Below are 19686 nucleotides of genomic sequence, written 5' to 3' on the forward strand. Positions count from 1 at the left end.
TCAAAAGAAAGCCCAGCTTGAGGTTTTTCCTCATTTGTGTTTCTCTGCTACTTACACTCAGTTATCATTATTCATCATTACTCATTTAACTCCTAACCAGTCTTAATGTTTGCATCCATCAGTTTTCTTTACTGTTGCCCTCTTTTACTCACTAAAAAAAGCCTATCTAGAAGCCTGCATTACCCTTTTTACATTGCCATAGTTTTTGCTTCTTTTTCCCCTTGTGGCCTGTCTGATGGGGTCACCCGCTGACGAAATTGAAGGAGCAGACCGTGAGTACGAGCACTGGGCACGTGATGTCCACACTGTCTCCTTGCGGGCTCTGCCACCCACCTCTCCATGGCAAACCTGCTGGAGAGAGGGCTGGCTCAGAGCATTGTGGGTGCTGTCTTCCCGGTGCCTCAGAACTGGGGATTTGGTCTGGACTTTCTTTTATTTAGCAGTTTTAGGATAGCCTTAGAGAGTAGCAGGTCCGAATGAAAGCTGTTGGGTGGGTGCATGGTGTGGTTGGAGTGAGGCAGAAAATGTCCTCGTAACCCTCCTCCTGGGCCCCAAGCGTGGCCACCTGCATGTTTCCGAGCTACACCTCGGGCCGAGCCAGTTTAACTCATCTTCTGAACCGAATCTTCTCCAGCTTTGCTGAAATCCAGGAGCACAATGGTGGCTGGTGTGCACCAAACAGCAGTTCCCCTTCCTTGAGGAAAAAATCCCAATCAATCTGAATCACACCACCTCAGTTTCTCCATTTTAAAACCCTACTCCGCAGTGCTTATTGCTCCTCTCTCAATTGCTCACATTTTCTTCTGAGATGAAGAGACAGCCTGTTCCAGTGGCCCCTTTTTTACTTGGCAAAATCAAGGTAGACTCAGGCTTTCCCCACATCTCTCATAGCCCTCAAAAAATGATGTGTACAAACTCCTGTGCACAGAAAGAACACATGAGACATCCCACAGTCCAAGGTATTTCACATCTCCACTGGGGGACTTTGCTCAGATTTTCAAAACTAAACAAAATCTTCTGTGCTGGTTTTGGCTGGGATAGAGTTAATTTTCTTCATAGTAGCTAGTATGGGGCTATATTTTAGATTTGTGCTGAAAACAGTGTTGATAACACAGGGATGTTTTCTTTACCACTGAGCAGTGCTTACACAGAGTCAAGGCCTTTTCTGCTCCTCACCCCACCCCACCAGCGAGTAGGCTGGGGGTGCACAAGAAGCTGGGAGGGGACACAGCTGGGACAGCTGACCCCATCTGACCAAAGGATAATCCACACCATATGACGTCATGCTCAGCATATAAAGCTGGGGGAAGAAGAAGGAAGGGGGGGACGTTTGGAGTGATTGACGTTTGTCTTCCCAAGTAACTGTTACGTGTGATGGAGCCCTGCTTTCCTGGCGATGGCTGAACACCTGCCTGCCGATGGGAAGGAGTGAATGAATTCCTTGTTTTGCTTTGCTTGTGCGCACGGCTTTTGCTTTACCTGTTAAACTGTCTTTATCTCAACCCACGAGTTTTCTCACTTTTACTCTTCTGATTCTCTCCCCCACTGTGAGGGGAGTGAGCGAGCGGCTGTGTGCTGTTTAGTTGCCGGTTGGGGTTAAACCATGACATCTTCCCTGCTCATTTTGCAGAGGCTGGTTATCCTGGCTGGGCCTTTTTTCACAGTTTAACATATTTTTCATTATATCTTCTAAAGTCCAGGCTTCAGGGCTGCCTTACAGTGGATTTTTTTTATTCTTCCAGTGTGGCTGATGATATCTTGCTTTTTCAATAGCTTTCATGGTCCTATTGCATCTCGGCTCTCCTCCTACCTGAGTCCAGCCCCATCAGCATCAGTCAGCTGCCGTCCCCTTTTGCTCGCATTTACACTGCAGAGCTCTGACACGTGAATAGGGTCCGGTGTCAGAACTAGTGTGACCATTCCTGCGGCTGTTGGAGGCTCTCCCGCATGGGAAAGGAACCCTTTCTCATCTCCTGCCCGCCAAAACCAGATCCTTTTGCTGGCTACCACAGAGATCTTCCATTTCTTCCAGAATCCATCGCCCGCTAGTGTTTTTTCGCCATTGAGTCAGCATTTACTCAGCAAAAGTAAGAGTTAAATAGTTAAATAATTGTTTCAAGCAGTATCTAAGCACTTATGTGGTGGTAGTTACTGTAGCATCCAACCTCATCCAACCTCCTCATACCCTGTAGCACCCAGGCAAGGAAGGGAAATCTCATTACTTTTGTTTTCCAGCTGTGGATTTGCCCACAGCCATACTGAAAAGCTGTGGTGCAGCCACCTCAGGACACCCAAGTTCACGTGGGCTATGAAAATACCCAGGTGTGATATGCCTATTAACATGGAAACATTCCTCTAATACCCCCCCCATGATAGCTTCTTGATTTTGACAGGTCAGGATATTGCATGTTTACATCTATTACATCTAGAAAAATAAGTAGATGAGATAAAAGAAAGGGAGACCCTGAGAGTTATTTGGGTCATTTAAGCACATAAGGGATGGGATTCAACTTGTCTAAGTTTAGATGGGAGTAAATCTGGGTGCCCTTAGAGTCCATGGTGACAGACAGGCACTTCTGCGGTGTGATTAATCTGATTTGCTTCAGATACCCGCACTGGGATTTGCACAACAGAGAGCTGTGCCCGCCTGTTCTCTTACTGAATTTGGAGGGAGCTGAGGGGTGAGCTGTGATGGAGATTCCAGCATCACGGAGGGGACTTCCCCACTTGCAGCTCTTAACTGCTGCTCTGTTAACAGAGGTGGCTATTGATGTGCTGGTGGTTTGAAACACTGAGTGATGCTCAACCTATCCCATTCCAAGAGTCGCTGCAGTGTTGTGTTCTGGTATAAAAAGCCGCAATGATTTTTCTGTGTGTCTTCAAGTCACAAAAGGTATCAGTTATCCAAGTATCCGCCACCTGAGCCCACAGGAAGCTGGAGCAGGCAAGGCTGGACCCACGGGGTGGTTGCCAGCTGGCAGCAGAGCACCAGCTTTTAGAGTAACTTATTCCTTTTGTTCCTTTGGAATTATTTTCTCTAGATTTGTTTCTTCAGCTTTCGATGCTACGGTCGCCAGTGCCACAAGTGCCGGGTAGACACCCCCAGTCCTGCCTCCAGCCGGAGACCCTGCTCCCTCCCCAGCTTCCCCCACATCCTTTTTCCCCAGTCAGTGGTTTGGGTGGCCCCAGACCACACCACTTCCTTGCTGCCGCTGCCGTGGGTTGCCCAGGGCTCTCATCTTCAGTTTGGAGTTAGAGACTCCATCATAACCTCTTCCCGTACCCTTTTGCCTGAAAGATCCTATTCCTCAGTTGGGTGTCTGTGGGGCTCGAGCAGAGACAATTGAAGGCCACGAACACCACGCAGCTCCAAGAGTGATCCCAGCAGCATGCACCTTCTTTTTATTGTGACACAACTCCTCTTTCTTCATGAAAAGCATTCCCAGCCAAGACATGCTCTCCATAAAACACAGAAGGAAACGTGGCTAAGGCTTCCTCTGGCCTGCAGACGTTACCTGTTCTGGGACCCAGGACCGTGGGCATGGCCAGTTTAGGCCAGCGATTTCTCTTTGCAAGAGTACAATCGCTTTGTGTGTGAGGGAAGATGCGGTGATGCTGTATATGGGTCCTCCCAACTCACCTCTGAACATTTCCCAGTGCTGCCACAAACAAAAACTGCGATCACCGTCCAAACCTGTCCACATCGTGGTGCTCCCATATACGCTCCTGTGTGCATGTTGCTCCCATATACGTGGTGCGTGGTCCTCGGCATGGTGCTCCTGTATAGATGATGCATGGTGCATGGTCCTCAGCGTGGTGCTCCTGTGTCTCTGCACGTGAAGAGAGCTCGGCCCCTGTGTGGCCGCTCATGAAGGAGGTGTCAGGAAAATTGCAGTAACTTTCACACGAGGTGGCAGAGCACTCCCGTTGGGCCGCAACCTTTCCCATCTCGGACCCAGCCGCCTCTCCCAGCTTACCAGGACTCGGTGCTGTCTCCCAACACCTCTCCTTCCATGCTGAGGGAGTCAGCTGTCAAATCATCACTGCCCGGGTCAGTCCTCCTCCGGGGCAGGTACCCAGAGCCCCCACGGCCAGGGGCAGCTGCGGGTCTCCTGCAGCGCTCTGCTGCTTCACTTCATTTCTCTCTGGTCTGTCAAATAGGAAAGAAAAAGGTGCAGTGTAAAATCCCCGCTCCCCTCCCCCGCCCCGACTGCTTTTTAATCGCATATTTTTGTTTGAATTTGTCTGGTTAACATTGGCTCTGTCTTGCCCTGCTTTACTGTAGCACATCTGTATGCCTGGAAAACAGCAGCACTGACACGGAAATTCAGGAAAAGAAGAGAGTTGAAATTAGATTACTGTTTTCTCTCTCATTCTTAAATAAAATTGATTTTTTTGACATCTTTTGCTTGTTAACAGTACTATGTAATTAATGGATCTCATTTCACTTTAATATGAAACTCCCCGAGACCTGCATTGTTCATGTTCCTGAGTTTTCACAGAGTTAACAAAAATGTGGTTACATGGAGCTTTGATTGTGTGTGGTGTCAGTTATGGGCTGCGGGCTTTGTTCGGGACTGGCTGTGCAGGCACCCACGTGGCCATCCCAGACACCTCACACAATGGCATAAAAAGGCTCTCGTCTTGTCAGCAACACCAAATTTGGAGAAAAAAAGGCAGAAAAAGATTTCAAACAATTGTCTTCTGTTGCAAGAGCATATATTTTAGTAGATAGCTCTGATGTATCATTTATCTTCTAATGCAATTAATACAATATTAATTTATGTGCTGACAGCATCACATATTATTTAAGGAACTGATTTTGATCACCTAAATTCCTACTTCAGAATAAATTGATCACCGATTGCCATGACTTAATTCTGAAATTTTCCCAATCCGTTCTTGATCATGCTTTTTTGCCTCACTGAGAAAGGCATAATGGCCGCACTGCGATCTGCCTTCCCTCATATATCAAAAGCTATTTTGCCTGGCACTGCCAGTGAGAGTCCTGGTTAGCCAGAATATCTTTTACAAGACTTAGAAGATTGAACAGCTGAAAATTTTGTTGAAAATGAGTACAAATTATGAAGTAGCATTATATATAAGGTACTTGCCTGCTGACACTTATTGTTTCTTCTGTGAAGATGACTGTTGAACTTCTTCTGACTCAAGACATATGGAAGTCAAATCTGGCAGAGACTACAGCAATATGTAGTAAACGGAGTTAATGTTCCCATTTACAGAAAAAATCTGATTTAAGTCTTCCTGTAACTGAGAAACATGATCACCATAATATGTCCATTGAGCTATGGCCAAAGCTCACGGAAACCAATGTCACTGCTTTCCTTTCCTGCAGCCACCACTGGATAAGGACCTCCCAGCAGCAGGTGGTATAGCTGTTATGAGATGAGCTTCTTACAAAGGTTAAAATACACGTAGCATTTTTGTATTAAAGAAATACTGTTTGATACTGGGGAAAAATATAATTATTATGCAAAATGCTTAGTACTAAAAGAACATTTTCTGTTAAAAGAAAAAAGTTATTTGTCTCAGGTGTGTTATACATGCTCAGAGATTGCCAGTGAACACGATCCCAGTGGGAGAAACTGCTTGTACAGCAATTTCCCATTCTGCCTTTCATAGAATCATGGAATCATAGAATCATTAAGGTTGGAAAAGATCTCTAAGATCATCGAGACCAACCGTCAACCCAACACCACCATGCCCACTAAACCACATCCCTAAGCGCCTCATCTACACGTCTTTTAAATACTTCCAGGGATGGTGACTCAACCACTTCCCTGGGCAGCCTGTTCCAAGGCCTGACCACTCTTGCAGTAAACAAATTTCTCCTAATGTCCAATCTAAACCTCCCTTGGTGCAACTTGAGGCCATTTCCTCCTGTCCTATCGCTTGTTACTTGGGAGAAGAGACCAACACCCACCTCGCTACAACTTCCCTTCAGGTAGTTGTAGAGCGCGATGAGGTCTCCCCTCAGCCTCCTCTTCTCCTTAAACAACCCCAGTTCCCTCAGCTGCTCCTCATAAGACTTGTGCTCCAGGCCCTTCACCAGCTTCATTGCCCTTCTCTGGACACGCTCCAGCACCTCCATGTCCTTCTTGTAGTGAGGGGCCCAAAACTGAACACAGTATTCGAGGTGCGGCCTCACCAGTGCCGAGTACAGGGGCACGATCACCTCCCTACTCCTGCTGGCCACACTATTGCTGATACAGGCCAGGATGCCATTGGCCTTCTTGGCCACCTGGGCACACTGCTGGCTCATGTTCAGCCGGCTGTCAATCAGCACCCCCAGGTCCTTTTCCTCCGGGCAGCTTTCCAGCCACTCTTCCCCAAGCCTGTAGCGTTGCATGGGGTTGCTGTGACCCAAGTGCAGGACCCGGCACTTGGCCTTGTTGAACCTCATACAGTTGGCCTCAGCCCATGGATCCAGCCTGTCCAGGTCCCTTTGCAGAGCCTTCCTACCCTCGAGCAGATCAACACTCCCGCCCAGCTTGGTGTCATCTGCAAACTTACTGAGGGAGCACTCGATCCCCTCATCCAGATCATCGATAAAGATATTGAACAGGACCGGCCCCAGTACTGAGCCCTGGGGAACACCACTCGTGACCAGCCGCCAACTGGATTTAACTCTGTTCACCACAACTCTCTGGGCTCGGCCGTCCAGCCAGTTTTTTACCCAGCGAAGAGTACACCTGTCTAAGCCGTGAGCCGCCAGCTTCTCTAGAAGAATGCCATGGGAGACAGTGTCAAAGGCTTTACTGAAGTCCAGGTAGACCACATCCACAGCCTTTCCCTGGGTTCATGTGTACAGTCACCTCGAGGTTCTCTTGTAACCAGCAAACGAGCAGTATCATGGCAGGAACAGACCTCTATTTCTTCTGGCTTGGAAAGAATTCTTGCTTGCCAAAGAAGCAAAGGCAATCTGAGGAATTTGCACTGCAGTACGAGTAAAACTCCCCACTTCTCCCTTGTGAAACACTTTCTTTTGCCAGGTTTCCAGTGCTTGTATCATGCATTTGGTAACCAGCAGAAGGGAGGGACCTGTTTTATATTCCCAGTGTTCATGGGTCTTACTATCAGGGCCAAAGGAGGGTTGTCTCTTGCAATATTCCCACTAGCAGAGGTGAGGATTAGCCTTTACAGACCCACAGTGATGAAGCTGGGAGATGGGTGGCTGGGTGACGCAGGGTTTGGCCCCCAGGAGAAGCTGTTTGGTGGTGGCCTGTGCTCATAGCAACATGTGGCGAGCAACATGGCAACTCTCAAAATCACTGACTTGGTGCAGAAAGGCTTGTGGTTTGATGGGTGGGTTTGGTGGGTTGGTCTGGGCAGATTTAGAGGAATTTCATGTGCCTGGAAGAACACGTGCAAAGAAACCAGAGCAGCCCTGCAAACTGCCAGGCAGTTGCAAAAGGGGACACTATTTGGCAAAATAGCTTTGGCTAGCAACTGCTTCGTAGAGCCCTTTTCTCCATGGAGTTGAGAAAACATGCTCAGGTCCCTGTTCTGTGGTAGTGACCTTGGCCTGGAAAAGGTGCTGAGGGTTTCTGTCCTACCTTCTTTCCATTTTGGCCACCCAGGGTTATGCCATGCAGTAAAGCTGGAGGCAAGAATCCCTGATGCACCAGTCAGCAACCAGTCTAGTCCTAAAGGGCACGTCCACGTGCACCTCAGTTCGGGCAGTAGTCACCAGCCAGCTTTCAGGCCATGCGGGTCTGCTGCAAGGATGGACCTTCTTCGGCAGGTTGGGCTCCACCCAGAATCTGCCAAAGCTGTAATGTTTTGGTATAGAACAGGCAAAGAGTCTCTAGGCCAGATAAAGAAAGCACAAAATGAGCACAGCTGGGGGTCAAAGCACTAACATAAAGAAGGGGAAACCTGTGTTTTCTTCCCTTCATGGCCACCACTTATGTGTTGTATTCAGTAATGGTTTCACATACAAATTCCATAAGCCTTAAATCAGTTGTGTAACAATTTAGAAAAGATCAGGTGTTTCTTTGGTTTGTTGGCTGTTGGGTTCACACCGCTCAAAGGTCACGTAGATGCCTTCTCACAGAGGCTATTTCTGGCCAGCACAGTTCCAGGGAGTGAGGTACATGTACAGGCTTATACTACTATGGAAACTACTCTAAAATGAGATTCCTCACTTGATGAAGGGTGCACTTGTACTTTCCTCTGAGCTTCATGCATCAAACATCAAGTAGCTGATGCAGAATTTAATTTTTTTTCTATGATGTTGCAAATTATCTGCAGGGAAAAGAGTTTCTCTTTCAAGATCAGTGTTCCTTAGCCAGGCTTTCTCCCATTCACGTATGAGACAGCTCAATTTGGGATGAGCCTAAGGGGGTGCCTTCTAAAAACATCATAAACATGATTATGTTTTAACCAATGCTACGTATCAGCTAAAGAAACCTGCTGCCTTTTACCCCTGCTAGAGGTATAGTTTAAGACAAATTGCAGCAAGACAGCAGCACCTCAGGTGCTTGTATTGAAGAGGAGGAGGTGAGGAGTTTGGGTGGCCTGGCAGGCAACAAAACATCTCCAGAAGTGTGCAGGGGGCAAAATAGCAATCACAACTATGTTCAACAAGCTTTGACCCTTGAGGCAGACAAAAGAGCCCAAGTTCTCCATCTGAAAGACCTGCCGTGTGTGGACCAGAAAAATGCCAAAAGCTGTAACTGTTTCTGATGTGGCCTCCTGTCACATATTCCTTGCTCAGACCACAGAAGTTTCTTTCTGAGGAAATCAATCTTAGCAAGACTCTGACAGCAAATGCGCATGCATGTGTGTCTGCCATTGGGCGAGACATGCCCTCACCATGACGTTTATCACCTGGTACATCCGTAGGAAATCAGCTTTCACTCAGGGTCTCTGTATGACCAAACCCAGTTGCTTATGAGCTGAAAATGAGAAGATTCGTTTCCTGTGCTTGATCTCCCTTCCTGTATTGAAGAAAGGTTTTTCTCAGAAGTTGAAATATTGTGCTCATGACAACATTGCTTTTTCTTGAATTTGACCCAATTAGTCTGGTACCTTGCTGGGGATCCTGGGATAGGCCCTCGCTTTTGACCCTGGCAATGTTTGTAATGCCTTTCTTAATCACAGACAGAGAAAGAGACCTTTTAGAGTCCAAACCATGACTTGTTACAGCCATGATCTCAATTTGCAGAGCCTGTAACGCTGTTTCGAAGGCCTCCGCTACTGTGTTAGTCACCTTCCTAGGTAACTTCCTAGGAAACAAGAAGCTTGGATCTATTGATTCCTCTAGCAACAGTTCAGCAAAGTGATTGTCATGAACTAGAAATGATGGGCTATAAATGCTCATCTTCAAAATCTTTTCAAAGAAAAAGCAGCCCAAGCCCTTAAAGGATTCCTAGCACTCTCCTTGGCACCTGCATTTTCTGTAAGATACAGTTTGGGATGTTGAATGCTAATTTCCCCCATAAGTTGAGAATCATACAAAACCAAGTTGTAGCAGAGCTTCAGAGCTGCATTCAAATGAGCCAGTTTATGTTAAATTCCCTATCCCTCACATGAATTCCTAGGGTCTGCCAGGAACACCGTGGCTGGGGGAGCTGGCAGGCTTCTGTCAGAGATGTAAAGACCAGAACAGGAGTTCTCAGGCATGGCTGGTACAGGTGGGTACCCACTGCAGGAGACACTCATAAAAACATTTTGCTTTTATTATTTTGCTCTTTTAACGTTAGGATACAAATCTAATGTGCACCACGATGCGAGTGAAAAATCACAGCAGGTTCTGGATGGACATATCTCCAGGCTCTGCTGTCATAAAACATCAAAACCCTGCCTGGCCGATATGGCCCAGGACTGCAAAGTTAAGGCAGATCACCTTCTGCAATAGATACATGCAGGAGAACGCCACACCTATGCTATAGCTCACTGTCTTCAGCTCCCAACCTGAATGATCCGTTAACATCTGGGGCATCTTGACATGAATCTGGACTAGAATCATTAAGGTTGGAAAAGACCTCTAAGATCATCGAGTCCAACCGTCAACCCAACACCACCATGCCCGCTAAGCCATGTCCCTAAGGGCCTCATCTACACGTCTTTTAAATACTTCCAGGGATGGAGACTCAACCACTTCCCTGGGCAGCCTGTTCCAAGACTTCCCTGCTCCTGCTGGCCACACTATTTCTGATACAGGCCAGGATGCCATTGGCCTTCTTGGCGACCTGGGCACACTGCCGGCTCATGTTCAGTAGTACCCAAATGCACCCCCGGGGATTCTGGAAGATCTCACACTACTCACCCTTCCAGCCCTCTGGGCTCATGTGATTCCCACCACAAGCCCTGCAAGATCTGTGATGAGGCGAGTCTTCCACCGCAGGAACTCTGCAGGCAGGGCACAGCGGTCACCCTGCGGCACCAGGGTGGAGCTGCCACTGCCTCGCCCCTTGCGAGTGGGGACCTTTTCCAGCAGGACATGGGAATTACTCCATTAGTGAGAAAGAACAGGCAGGAGCAGCCAAGCACAAGAGCGGGCTGGAGAGGCATTTCCCAGGACAGGCACCTCCGTTGCCACCGGCAGCACAGTGCCTCAGCTCCCGGCCTCCTCCACCAGGCCAAATGCAGCCCCTGTCAGTGCACCTCTAGCCCATGGTGGCAGTGAGGATGCCACTGGCACTGAGAAATCTTTTTCCTCCTGGTAACGATCATCTCAGAAGACCACAGCAGCACGTGACAGCTCCCCCTTGACTCAGGAACCTCCTTCCCTGCGTTGGGAATGGCTGTGCCTTTGGGAAGGCAGAGCACAAAACAACTTGTACATGTTTTTTTTTTCTCTGAGGCCCTTTTGCTTGCCTGTTTCTCCTTGCACTGCAGAAATCTGTCCCAGCGTGCTGCTGGAGGAACAGAAGGAGCTGGGGTACTTGCTTAAAAATATAGGGGAGAGGTTTCACTTGCTTGCATTTAAAGAAAAAAAAATCTATACATTGTTTCTGTGATTGCTCTCCTGATGCAAAAACACATTCACCCTTACCTAGAAGACTTAGCACTGCTCCCCCCTGAAATTACATCCCAATGGGTTTCTGCAGAGTTTCTGCTACTGTGAAGGGGGCATTGCTCTTTTCTTGTTAATTTTGAATTCTTTTGCTTGACAGTTCAGGGTAACATCCCTTGTTATTCACTTCCTCCCTACTGAGCGTAGATCCTTCAGTCTTTCTCCCAGAAAATTGTTTTCACATCTTTGCTAGGCTCTGATCCTCAGAAAGTTCAATAATTGCAGCACAAAGGCTGGTCCCTTAAACCAGACTGCAGAGCTACCAAGGAATTTTATAGGTTTCTTTCTTACTCTGGCAATGTACTGAAACTTAACTCACCTAAGCTATTGCCTGTGGTTCTGGGGATTTAGCTGATGTGAGGAGTTACTTGCTGCTCTGAACCTCCTCCTCTCTTCCTTTGTGAGATTCTCCAGTTGAAACTGGAGGAGAAATCGCATTATTTTGCAATGAGACACCAATGATACAGACAAGAATGTCATCCCTTGGGGGTGAGCACACTTTTTTTTTTTAAATGTGTGAAAATACACGTTTGACATTGCCTCTGGGGATGAGGTGGGATTTTATAAGAAATACTTTTTGCCTGAAGGTCAGCAGACATGACTGCTTCAGTGTAATGTGGTCATCTCTCTGGACGAACAGTCATACATCTATAAATACATAGTGCAATCTATAGATACTTCTTTGAAGTATATCACTTCAAGTACATTGGCTATAGGAACTGTCCAAGATACAAGAGCATGTATATGAACAAGCCTGTACATTGCAAAAGACGCCTGGGCTCCAATTCTCCAACCAACCTGAACTGAATGGACGTGCTGGTAGAGAATTCAAATTATTTCCTTTTCAGGTCCCTCAGCTGACGTTAAGCCCATCAAAGACTGCTCTTCCTCCCGTTATCTTTCAAAACATGTCTTTTTTTATTATTTTTTAAAACTTTCACCTTTAATCTTGGTAAGGTCACTGATACAGCCAGAACTCATCAGAGGGAAAAAAAAGAATTATTTCTTAAGTTAATGGAAATCTGACTGTAAATCTTTCATTATTTATTCTTTTTATTATTACCATACAGTTGTTATGTACTAATGTGGATGTCACGTCTGGGGCTACAGAAAAGACAAATCAAAAATGTTTTTAGATGTAATGAGGAGAGGAGACTTTTGGGATTATTTTTTTTCCAGAGGTACCGCGGCCAATAATTTTGCAGTGATGGTGGGTCCCTTCCTTTCCCTTAGTGACACAGCTTTATCCTGAGCTGAAAAGCTTCCTCTTCACTTTCAAGTAGGGTATTTAAAAAATTGATTAAAGACTAGAAATGCAAATACTACTATATTGCCTTGCATAATGCATGCTGAAAGCAGAAATCATCTTCATGACTGGAGGAAGCATACTGCTTACTCAGCAAACATACTAAGAAATAAAAATACTATTTCATATTTTAAACCAGTAAAGCACTTTTGGTTTGGCCCAAATGAAATGTCAGCATTTTACATTACACAATTGACAAGGATGTTCCTGTTCATTTCCCAGAAAGGACACGGAGGTTTCATGTTTTATAAAACATAAACATTTTTTTTCAGTGTAAAAACAAAATAGAGGACTTACAAGTACCTAGGCACATTGTACATGACACAACCCACTAATGCTTTGAACACTTCCCTCCCCTGTGACTGTGAATCAGGAACAATTATTTAAATAAATAAATCAATAAATACATAAATAAAGGAAGAAGATGCTAATAAGCCTAACTCTCCTTGTACTGGGGAGAAGACCCATCCTTGAGTTCTTCTCAGAGAAACCAAAACAGCCTGCTTGTGTTTGGCAAGAACCAGCCACCAAAGCATTTTTAAATTATTTTTTTTAAAAGCGTACAACTCAAACTCAGGAAACAGCCCCAGCTCAAAGAAGGAGCTGGTTTAATGTTAGGTTTTGTTCCTTCCAGACCTCTCAAGTCCAAACTGCCAGCTCCCCTGCTCGGCACCAGCGGGCTTTGCTTTCCAAAGCTTTCACCTCCTGCACAGCTGGAAGCACCAGGCAACAGAGGGACACGCGTTTTCAGTATCTGCCCTTCTGTCAAACTCCCACCATTTCGGGTGAAGGTAGGTAAAACCAACACAATAAAGATTTAAACTTGGGGAACAATTCTAGGAAGCTTTCAGCACTCGCGTCAGGAAGGAAGATAGCTGCTCTGCTGCTGCCTTGACATTGCCCCCTGCCCCACGGGGCAGGGGATGCAGCCAGAAGTGGCCCTCACCAAGTGCCACATGCTACTTCTTTGAGAAATGTCACATCTCGGAGAAAGCAAAACTCAGATCACGTTCAAGTGCCGTTCATACTCACATCCTTGGAGTTTGAAAAATTACTTGAATGAGAAATCAAAGTTGAGCTTGATCTTCTAATTTTCTTTTTCTATTTGCTTTTTGTGAACACCTGCAGAAGTTGTTCTGCTCAGGAGTGTTTCAGGACTGCCACCAGCACTGGTTTGCCTGGGTAAAACCACGCTTCATAAGGGAGCAACAATCTGGGCTGCTTTGCCCAGCTATGACAAACAAGAGGGTCACCCTGTTGCTCCTCACCCGTAGCCAGCTCTCACATCCTCCTGCCAGCAACGGAGGAAACGACCACGGTGTTCTTGAAGGATTTTTCCAAGGACTCTGCTATCTTCAGGGATTTTCTCCTTTCATTTCACAAAGAAAACAAAAAAAAGGACTGGAGTAGAAAAACATTTGATTAAACAATTAGTTGAAGCGCTGTGATGCCCCACCAGTAGCGGTACCTGGGACACAATACAGTGATTTATCTGCATCCTTCCCTACTCAAATTATGCACATGCAAGTGTGCCGTGACTGCTGTATCAGTGGCTTTACTCCACGAAGACAACTGGTTCTTGGGTGAGGAAATACAACAATTTCTCAGATATATGTATTTGGAAACACGAACATACTGATATCCTGAAAATACAACTAGCCAGACTAAGCACTTTTAAATATATACCTCATTTCCACGTCCACTGGCAGCACACAGCAGTCACTGGGGGAAATCCTCTGAGCCAGGCTATGCGGGAAGTTGGAACAGGTGACAGAAGCTCGGAAGGGATCATCAGAGTATGAATTAAAGCCGTGCTCCTAAACTCCGTTAACTGTTCAAAATGGATACAGTAAATCTTTTCTGTCCCTTCTCCTTGTGCATTTGCTCCCTCTCCTTGCCCACCAATGCCAGCTCGTCTTGTCACCATCACCTCTCTCTCTCTCCCCCCCCCCCCTCCCCGAAGCTCTGAACACATGCTAGTGTTTCACTCAAATCCTTTCTGGTATTTTACCTGTGAGAGGGGAGGCTTTTGTAAATGTTAAGGTACAATTATGCCTTATTAAGAGATAGGGAAGAGGTAGAATTACCATTTCAGCTTCTTCCCTGCCCAAGACTTATTTCACACCCAAACATGAACTTGGCTCATGTTGCAGTCACACATTTTCCATCAGAGACCGACAGCAAGAAACTCTGAAGCAACCTGATAGCAAAGGGAAGAGCACGAGAGATGCCCGAGTGCGGCGCAGGTCGGCCCTGCCTGCGGGCAGGAGAGGGGAGGTGCTGCCCACCGGCACCCACAGCGAGCTGGGGCCCTGCCAAGGCAGAGCCGCTCGCCAGAGGCTGCCAGCTCCGACCGGAGTAGCACAATGAGCCCGCACTAATCCCCACATCATCTTTGTATGTTTGTGAGATGCCTGCTGTGCTCGTGGGTGTCCAAAGAGATGGCTAATTAGTATTACAGACACTAAGACCAGCCTCAGTTTTGAAGCACATGTCCCATTACACGCTGGTTTCAAGCATCCATGCCACTGCTCATGTGCTGAGGTTTTCAGGTTTCAACATTTCAAATCAAAAAGCTGCTGGAGGAAAGATTTATTTCTGACTTGAGAAATCGGAAATTGCCACGCTTAACCAAGCCCTTGGGGACAGCGTCTCCAGCGCTGCGGCCACATTCAGACCCCTCACACAAACCCTACGGCTTCGCTCTAACCCTAAACAAAGGGTAACTCAACCTTCAGTGCGTCCAAAGCATCGTTAGCATTTGCCATTATAACCTGAAGAGTCACATATGACGGCCTAACACCCTTTTAAATCTTGATAACTTCCTGGCCCTAAACCACTTTGAATTTCAGTTGCATTCAGAGCCCCCACGCTCAGTCCAAGAGGAATCAAAAAGCTCCCACTCCACGTACTCTGCATCACATTCCGTCTTACATTCCGTCTTACATGTAATGCGTATCACATAACGCACAACAGGAGTGTAACGAACTGAAAAGTGAATGTTTACAAAAATGGAAATTGAAATATTTAACTGCCCTTCCTAACAGTAAGAGACAAAAATGGGAAAGCACAACAGAAAAAAACACTTCTATATAATAAAAAAGGTCAGCAAAAATAGAAATGGGGTGTGAGTGCCTACCATCACTCATGCCTTTTCTCTTCCATCCCACAGATCTCCTCCTTTTGGGACTGTAAGGTTTATGAGCCACCTCTCCTGTTTTCCCACCTATTCACACAGCCTCTCACAGGCCAAAGTCCTAGATACTAAGAAAACAAATTTTGCTGCATTATAGAGTCACACTGTGAGCATTTTAAAGATAATTAATATTGTACATATTGAAATTACTCCACAACCACAACCTTTTGTTCAATAAAAATTAACTGTCACAATTTATGCTTAGTTCAGTAATTACAAAAAGCTGCATTTTCCTCAATGACTGCACACAATTATTTATAGAAAAAAAGATGACTAACAAAGCAAATTTCTGTTCTGAAAACTGCATGAATTTTTCACTGTTTCTCAGACTGCACTATATTTTGTATGCAATTTGCCATCTAATTTTCTTAGGATCTTGAGGCTACTACTTCACCTGCGAATTGTTCAAAACTAGATCTCAAACTGAGGAGATGCAGAGCACACGCTGGCATGATTTGAGGAGTTAGGAAAATCCTGTCTAGCCTGGACTGCATTGCCAGCACCATCTGCGGGGCTCCGCGCGGACAGCGCGGTGCAGTCCCCACGCTGCATTTCTCAGGTGAGCTGTGCCAGAGCTCACAGGGAAGGCCGGACCCGCCAGGTTGCCACTTCACACCCTCGTAAGGTGGAAGGCGAGGGCAAGTTCCTGATACGTATCATTACTTGGAAGCTCTGTGTAGAACAGGGCATCATACGTTTTCCTGCACAGCAACCTGCAGGTAACTCAATGACACCAACTTAATTCCGGTCCAGCTGCTGACAGTTCCTACAAAGAAAAAGAAAATGTATTTGCCCTGAACTCCTAATTATTATAAAATTGCATGTCTTTATTTTTTCAAAACTAAGGTCTTTTATTGCATTTTGCATCACCATTCAAATTTAGGAATAAAATGCATACATTGAGCCATGATGCATTCTTGACCGCAATATCTCAGCAGCTTACAACGTTCGATCTAAACACAATAAACACTTCAAAAACATTATTGCTGATGATGGAATAGCTCCATCTTCTGGAATAAAAGTTATTTTCTTGGCAACCATCTTTGTATTTCCAACATGGATCTGTGTGTAAAAATTTCTATTTCAAAACCTAACTTGAATATTTTTACTGATACGGTAGGTGAATCTTGGGTAGAAAATGGGAGGAATTTAGGATAATAATGTGATTTCTGATAAACTGCAGGGAGCATTCATTGTTTTCTAATGACACTGAAAACGCACATCTGTTGTACAGCATGCCCTATTAAAAACTGACCTTGTTATTTCAGAAATAGATGTAATCTGATTTTGAGAACAAGAATTTAAACTCTGTTTAAGACAAAACACTCAACACGCACATAACAACTTTAGTCCTGATTTAGGGTATTTTAAGCTCCACATTAAAAGTTTGTAGTCTTACAGAAGTGTGTTTGTAGTTAAACACTGTCCTAAACAGGGAGTGATTAAAGCCCCTGCTGAAGTACTTGAAGCCTGCACTATAGAGAAGGGGCTACAAGTGATCCTTATTGCTATTTATCAAAAAAATGAAATGTATGTTTAAATGAAGTATTTCAAGTTAAGCACATGATGTATTTTAGGCAGGTAATTAGCAACGATGATTCCCATACATAAAATTTAACTTATGGTCAAGTCAGATGTTCAACTGGAGAGGCCAGAACAAAACCATGATTACAATTTCTGATTTTATCACTTTTATGTATCATGGGCATATTTTATGGCTGTTGCCATAAAAAAACAAGCGTTAATGAACTAAGTTCTTATGTACTCACTCACAAAGGGAAAAGAGCATTGAAGCTGTTAGTGATCTATTGACTGTTGCTGCGTAGCATTTCTTGATTTCACAGGAAGGATAGAGCCACCAGAAAAAAAATGAAAAATTAAACATGTACTTTTGAAATAGTGGTATATCTAAAGTTAATACATACTCACGGACACACAAGAATAGCAGAAATTTAAATAAACTTGCTTAACAAAACAAAGCAACTGAAGCTTTATTTCTCTATATAGAAAGAGGCGTCCCTATGTGCATTCTTTTAAGCTAAGGAAAATGAAAGCGCCATGCAGCCCTTGCAAGAAATAAATCCTAAGGTGGTAATATATATATACATAGAAAGTTTCCCCTTTAGTAGATGATTCCTCTCAACAGATGCTTAATGTCATTTAGGAGAGCCAAACTTATAACTATTTTATAGTAGAATATTCTACTACATTTTTTTCAGTACAATAGCAAAACCATTGCATGAACCACCATATTGCTCGCATCAGTTAAACAAGAGCAAGTAACAAAATTTAAGCAGCTAAACGTGTATCTGGAAATCAGACTCCTTATGCAAAGTAAACACAATGAAAGGATATAGAACAAACAAAAGGACTCTTCTTCAAAAAAATTATCTTTCAACTTTCTGCAACTTCACGTCCCATATGGCTTTTGAATGGAGGCATTAGTTAAAAGAATTTTCCCACCCATAGTCAAGTATTGACTGTATTTAAATACAGCAATGCAAGGACAAACAAAAGTTAAAAATTTAGCATACCATATTACTTTATGTAATATAGCATTAAAATCCCTTTTGCTAAGGCTACAAAGGACATTTACAGTAATATGAGGTACCAGCATTTATGGTCAGAAAAGTGAAGATGGAAAAGAATTATATAGCATTGTCATCAGACATTTCTTTTCTCTTTCTTTTTTTCCTTTTTTTTTTTTTTTTGAGGGGGTTTTGGTTTTGGCTTTTACAAAATACATGTCTGATGACCACATGCTTTAAGCTTAAATTCATTTATTTTCATATATATATATATATATTTTATTTGTAGGGGCAATTGAGAGAGAGTCACAAATAAGGAAAGGACACTAAGGTTTTAATAAGGGCAACAAAAAAATGTTTTCACCAGAATAGATTCACATTACAGTACATCAATATTGACAGCATTCTCTTTTGTCTATTTTTGGTACATAAGATGGAATCTCTCTACATAACCTTATAAGGCTTCAGTAACTAAAAAGTAAAAAACCTATTAGTTTACAATTTATTTAAAAATTCTGAAAGACACAGCAAGTTCTAAACTTTAGTAGTGCTACCCATACACAACCATCTGGTTTAAGAACCCATTAAAAGAGCCTCCTTTCAAGGGAGCTTCCAACAGCAGAGTTGTGCAATATGGATGTCTCTTACTACAAGGGAAAAAAAAAATTACACATGGCACATTCTCATTCATATTTTGCAATGTAAAAAGTTACAAACATACCTAATCAAATAAATAATAAAAAAAGAATCTGAAATGTGTTTGTTATGTATCCTAAAACCACTACGCAGAATAATGGAAACTTTCACTCACAGACTATTTACATGGTAATACCCAGGTGAGGGTACACACTGCTACAAAACTCATAAAACAAAGGGTAAACTTGAAATGTTTTCCATAGTAAAGGTCTAGCAGCATGACTATATCTAATGCTGTTTGTTTTCTTGACAGTTTTTGGAAGTTTATTTTAATCTATGTCTTCATCCAGTTCATAATTGTCTTTATCATAAATATCTTTTACTAAAAGAACCCGTACGAGCATATTTTCCAAAGTGTTGCGGTCCAGTGAAGTGGCAGTGTACCAGATGGGACTCTCTGCGGAGACAGAGCACTCTGGTTGCAGATAGAACATGTCCGTCCTCTGATTCAGATTCTGTGGGCTACAAGGGGGGAAGACAAGAGGGGTAAGAAAAACAGCCTCACGGGACAAAACAGTACGTTAGCACTTCTGACATCCTACGTAAACAAAACTCTAACTGTACTTCGGCAAGTTACAAAAAGAAGATTAACAGGGAGAAATGTGGTCTTGTTCCTAGAAGGAGCCGTGTCGGGTCTGGCCCAAGCCCAGCCAGTCCCGCATTCTCAGAGCGGCCAAAAGGCTGGGACTGAGCAAGCGTTCAGGAGACCATAGACTCTTCCAGCTTTCAAAAATTTGCAGCCCCAGGACTTGCTAAACCAGAAAGTACTTTCTATGTATTTAGGAACCCCTGATTGACAGATTTGCAAAGAGGCCCAACTTTGACATCAGTAATTGCTTGCACCGCTGCCTGATGCAGCGATCTCTGAATACAGAGCCTGGGGTTCCTCTGAAAGTCAAGGATGGTAGTTCTGAGA

At 44.4% G+C, this 19686-nt stretch overlaps 1 protein-coding gene across 14 annotated transcripts in view; it reads right to left on the minus strand.

The window, feature by feature from the left end:
* Positions 1 to 18391: 18391 nt before the first annotated feature.
* The window catches only part of ZMYM2 (zinc finger MYM-type containing 2), a 95293-nt gene continuing 93998 nt past the window's right edge, over positions 18392 to 19686 (minus strand). For all 14 annotated transcript variants that reach the window (XM_075139962.1, XM_075139960.1, XM_075139958.1 and 11 more), the window contains one exon: positions 18392 to 19232. In XM_075139962.1, the coding sequence (XP_074996063.1) occupies positions 19040 to 19232 (193 nt within the window). In that variant the 3' untranslated portion in view covers positions 18392 to 19039. The remainder of the gene's footprint in view (positions 19233 to 19686) is intronic.

The sequence above is a fragment of the Calonectris borealis genome, chromosome 1, assembly GCF_964195595.1.
Source record: "Calonectris borealis chromosome 1, bCalBor7.hap1.2, whole genome shotgun sequence".
Classification (NCBI taxonomy): Eukaryota; Metazoa; Chordata; class Aves; order Procellariiformes; family Procellariidae; genus Calonectris; species Calonectris borealis.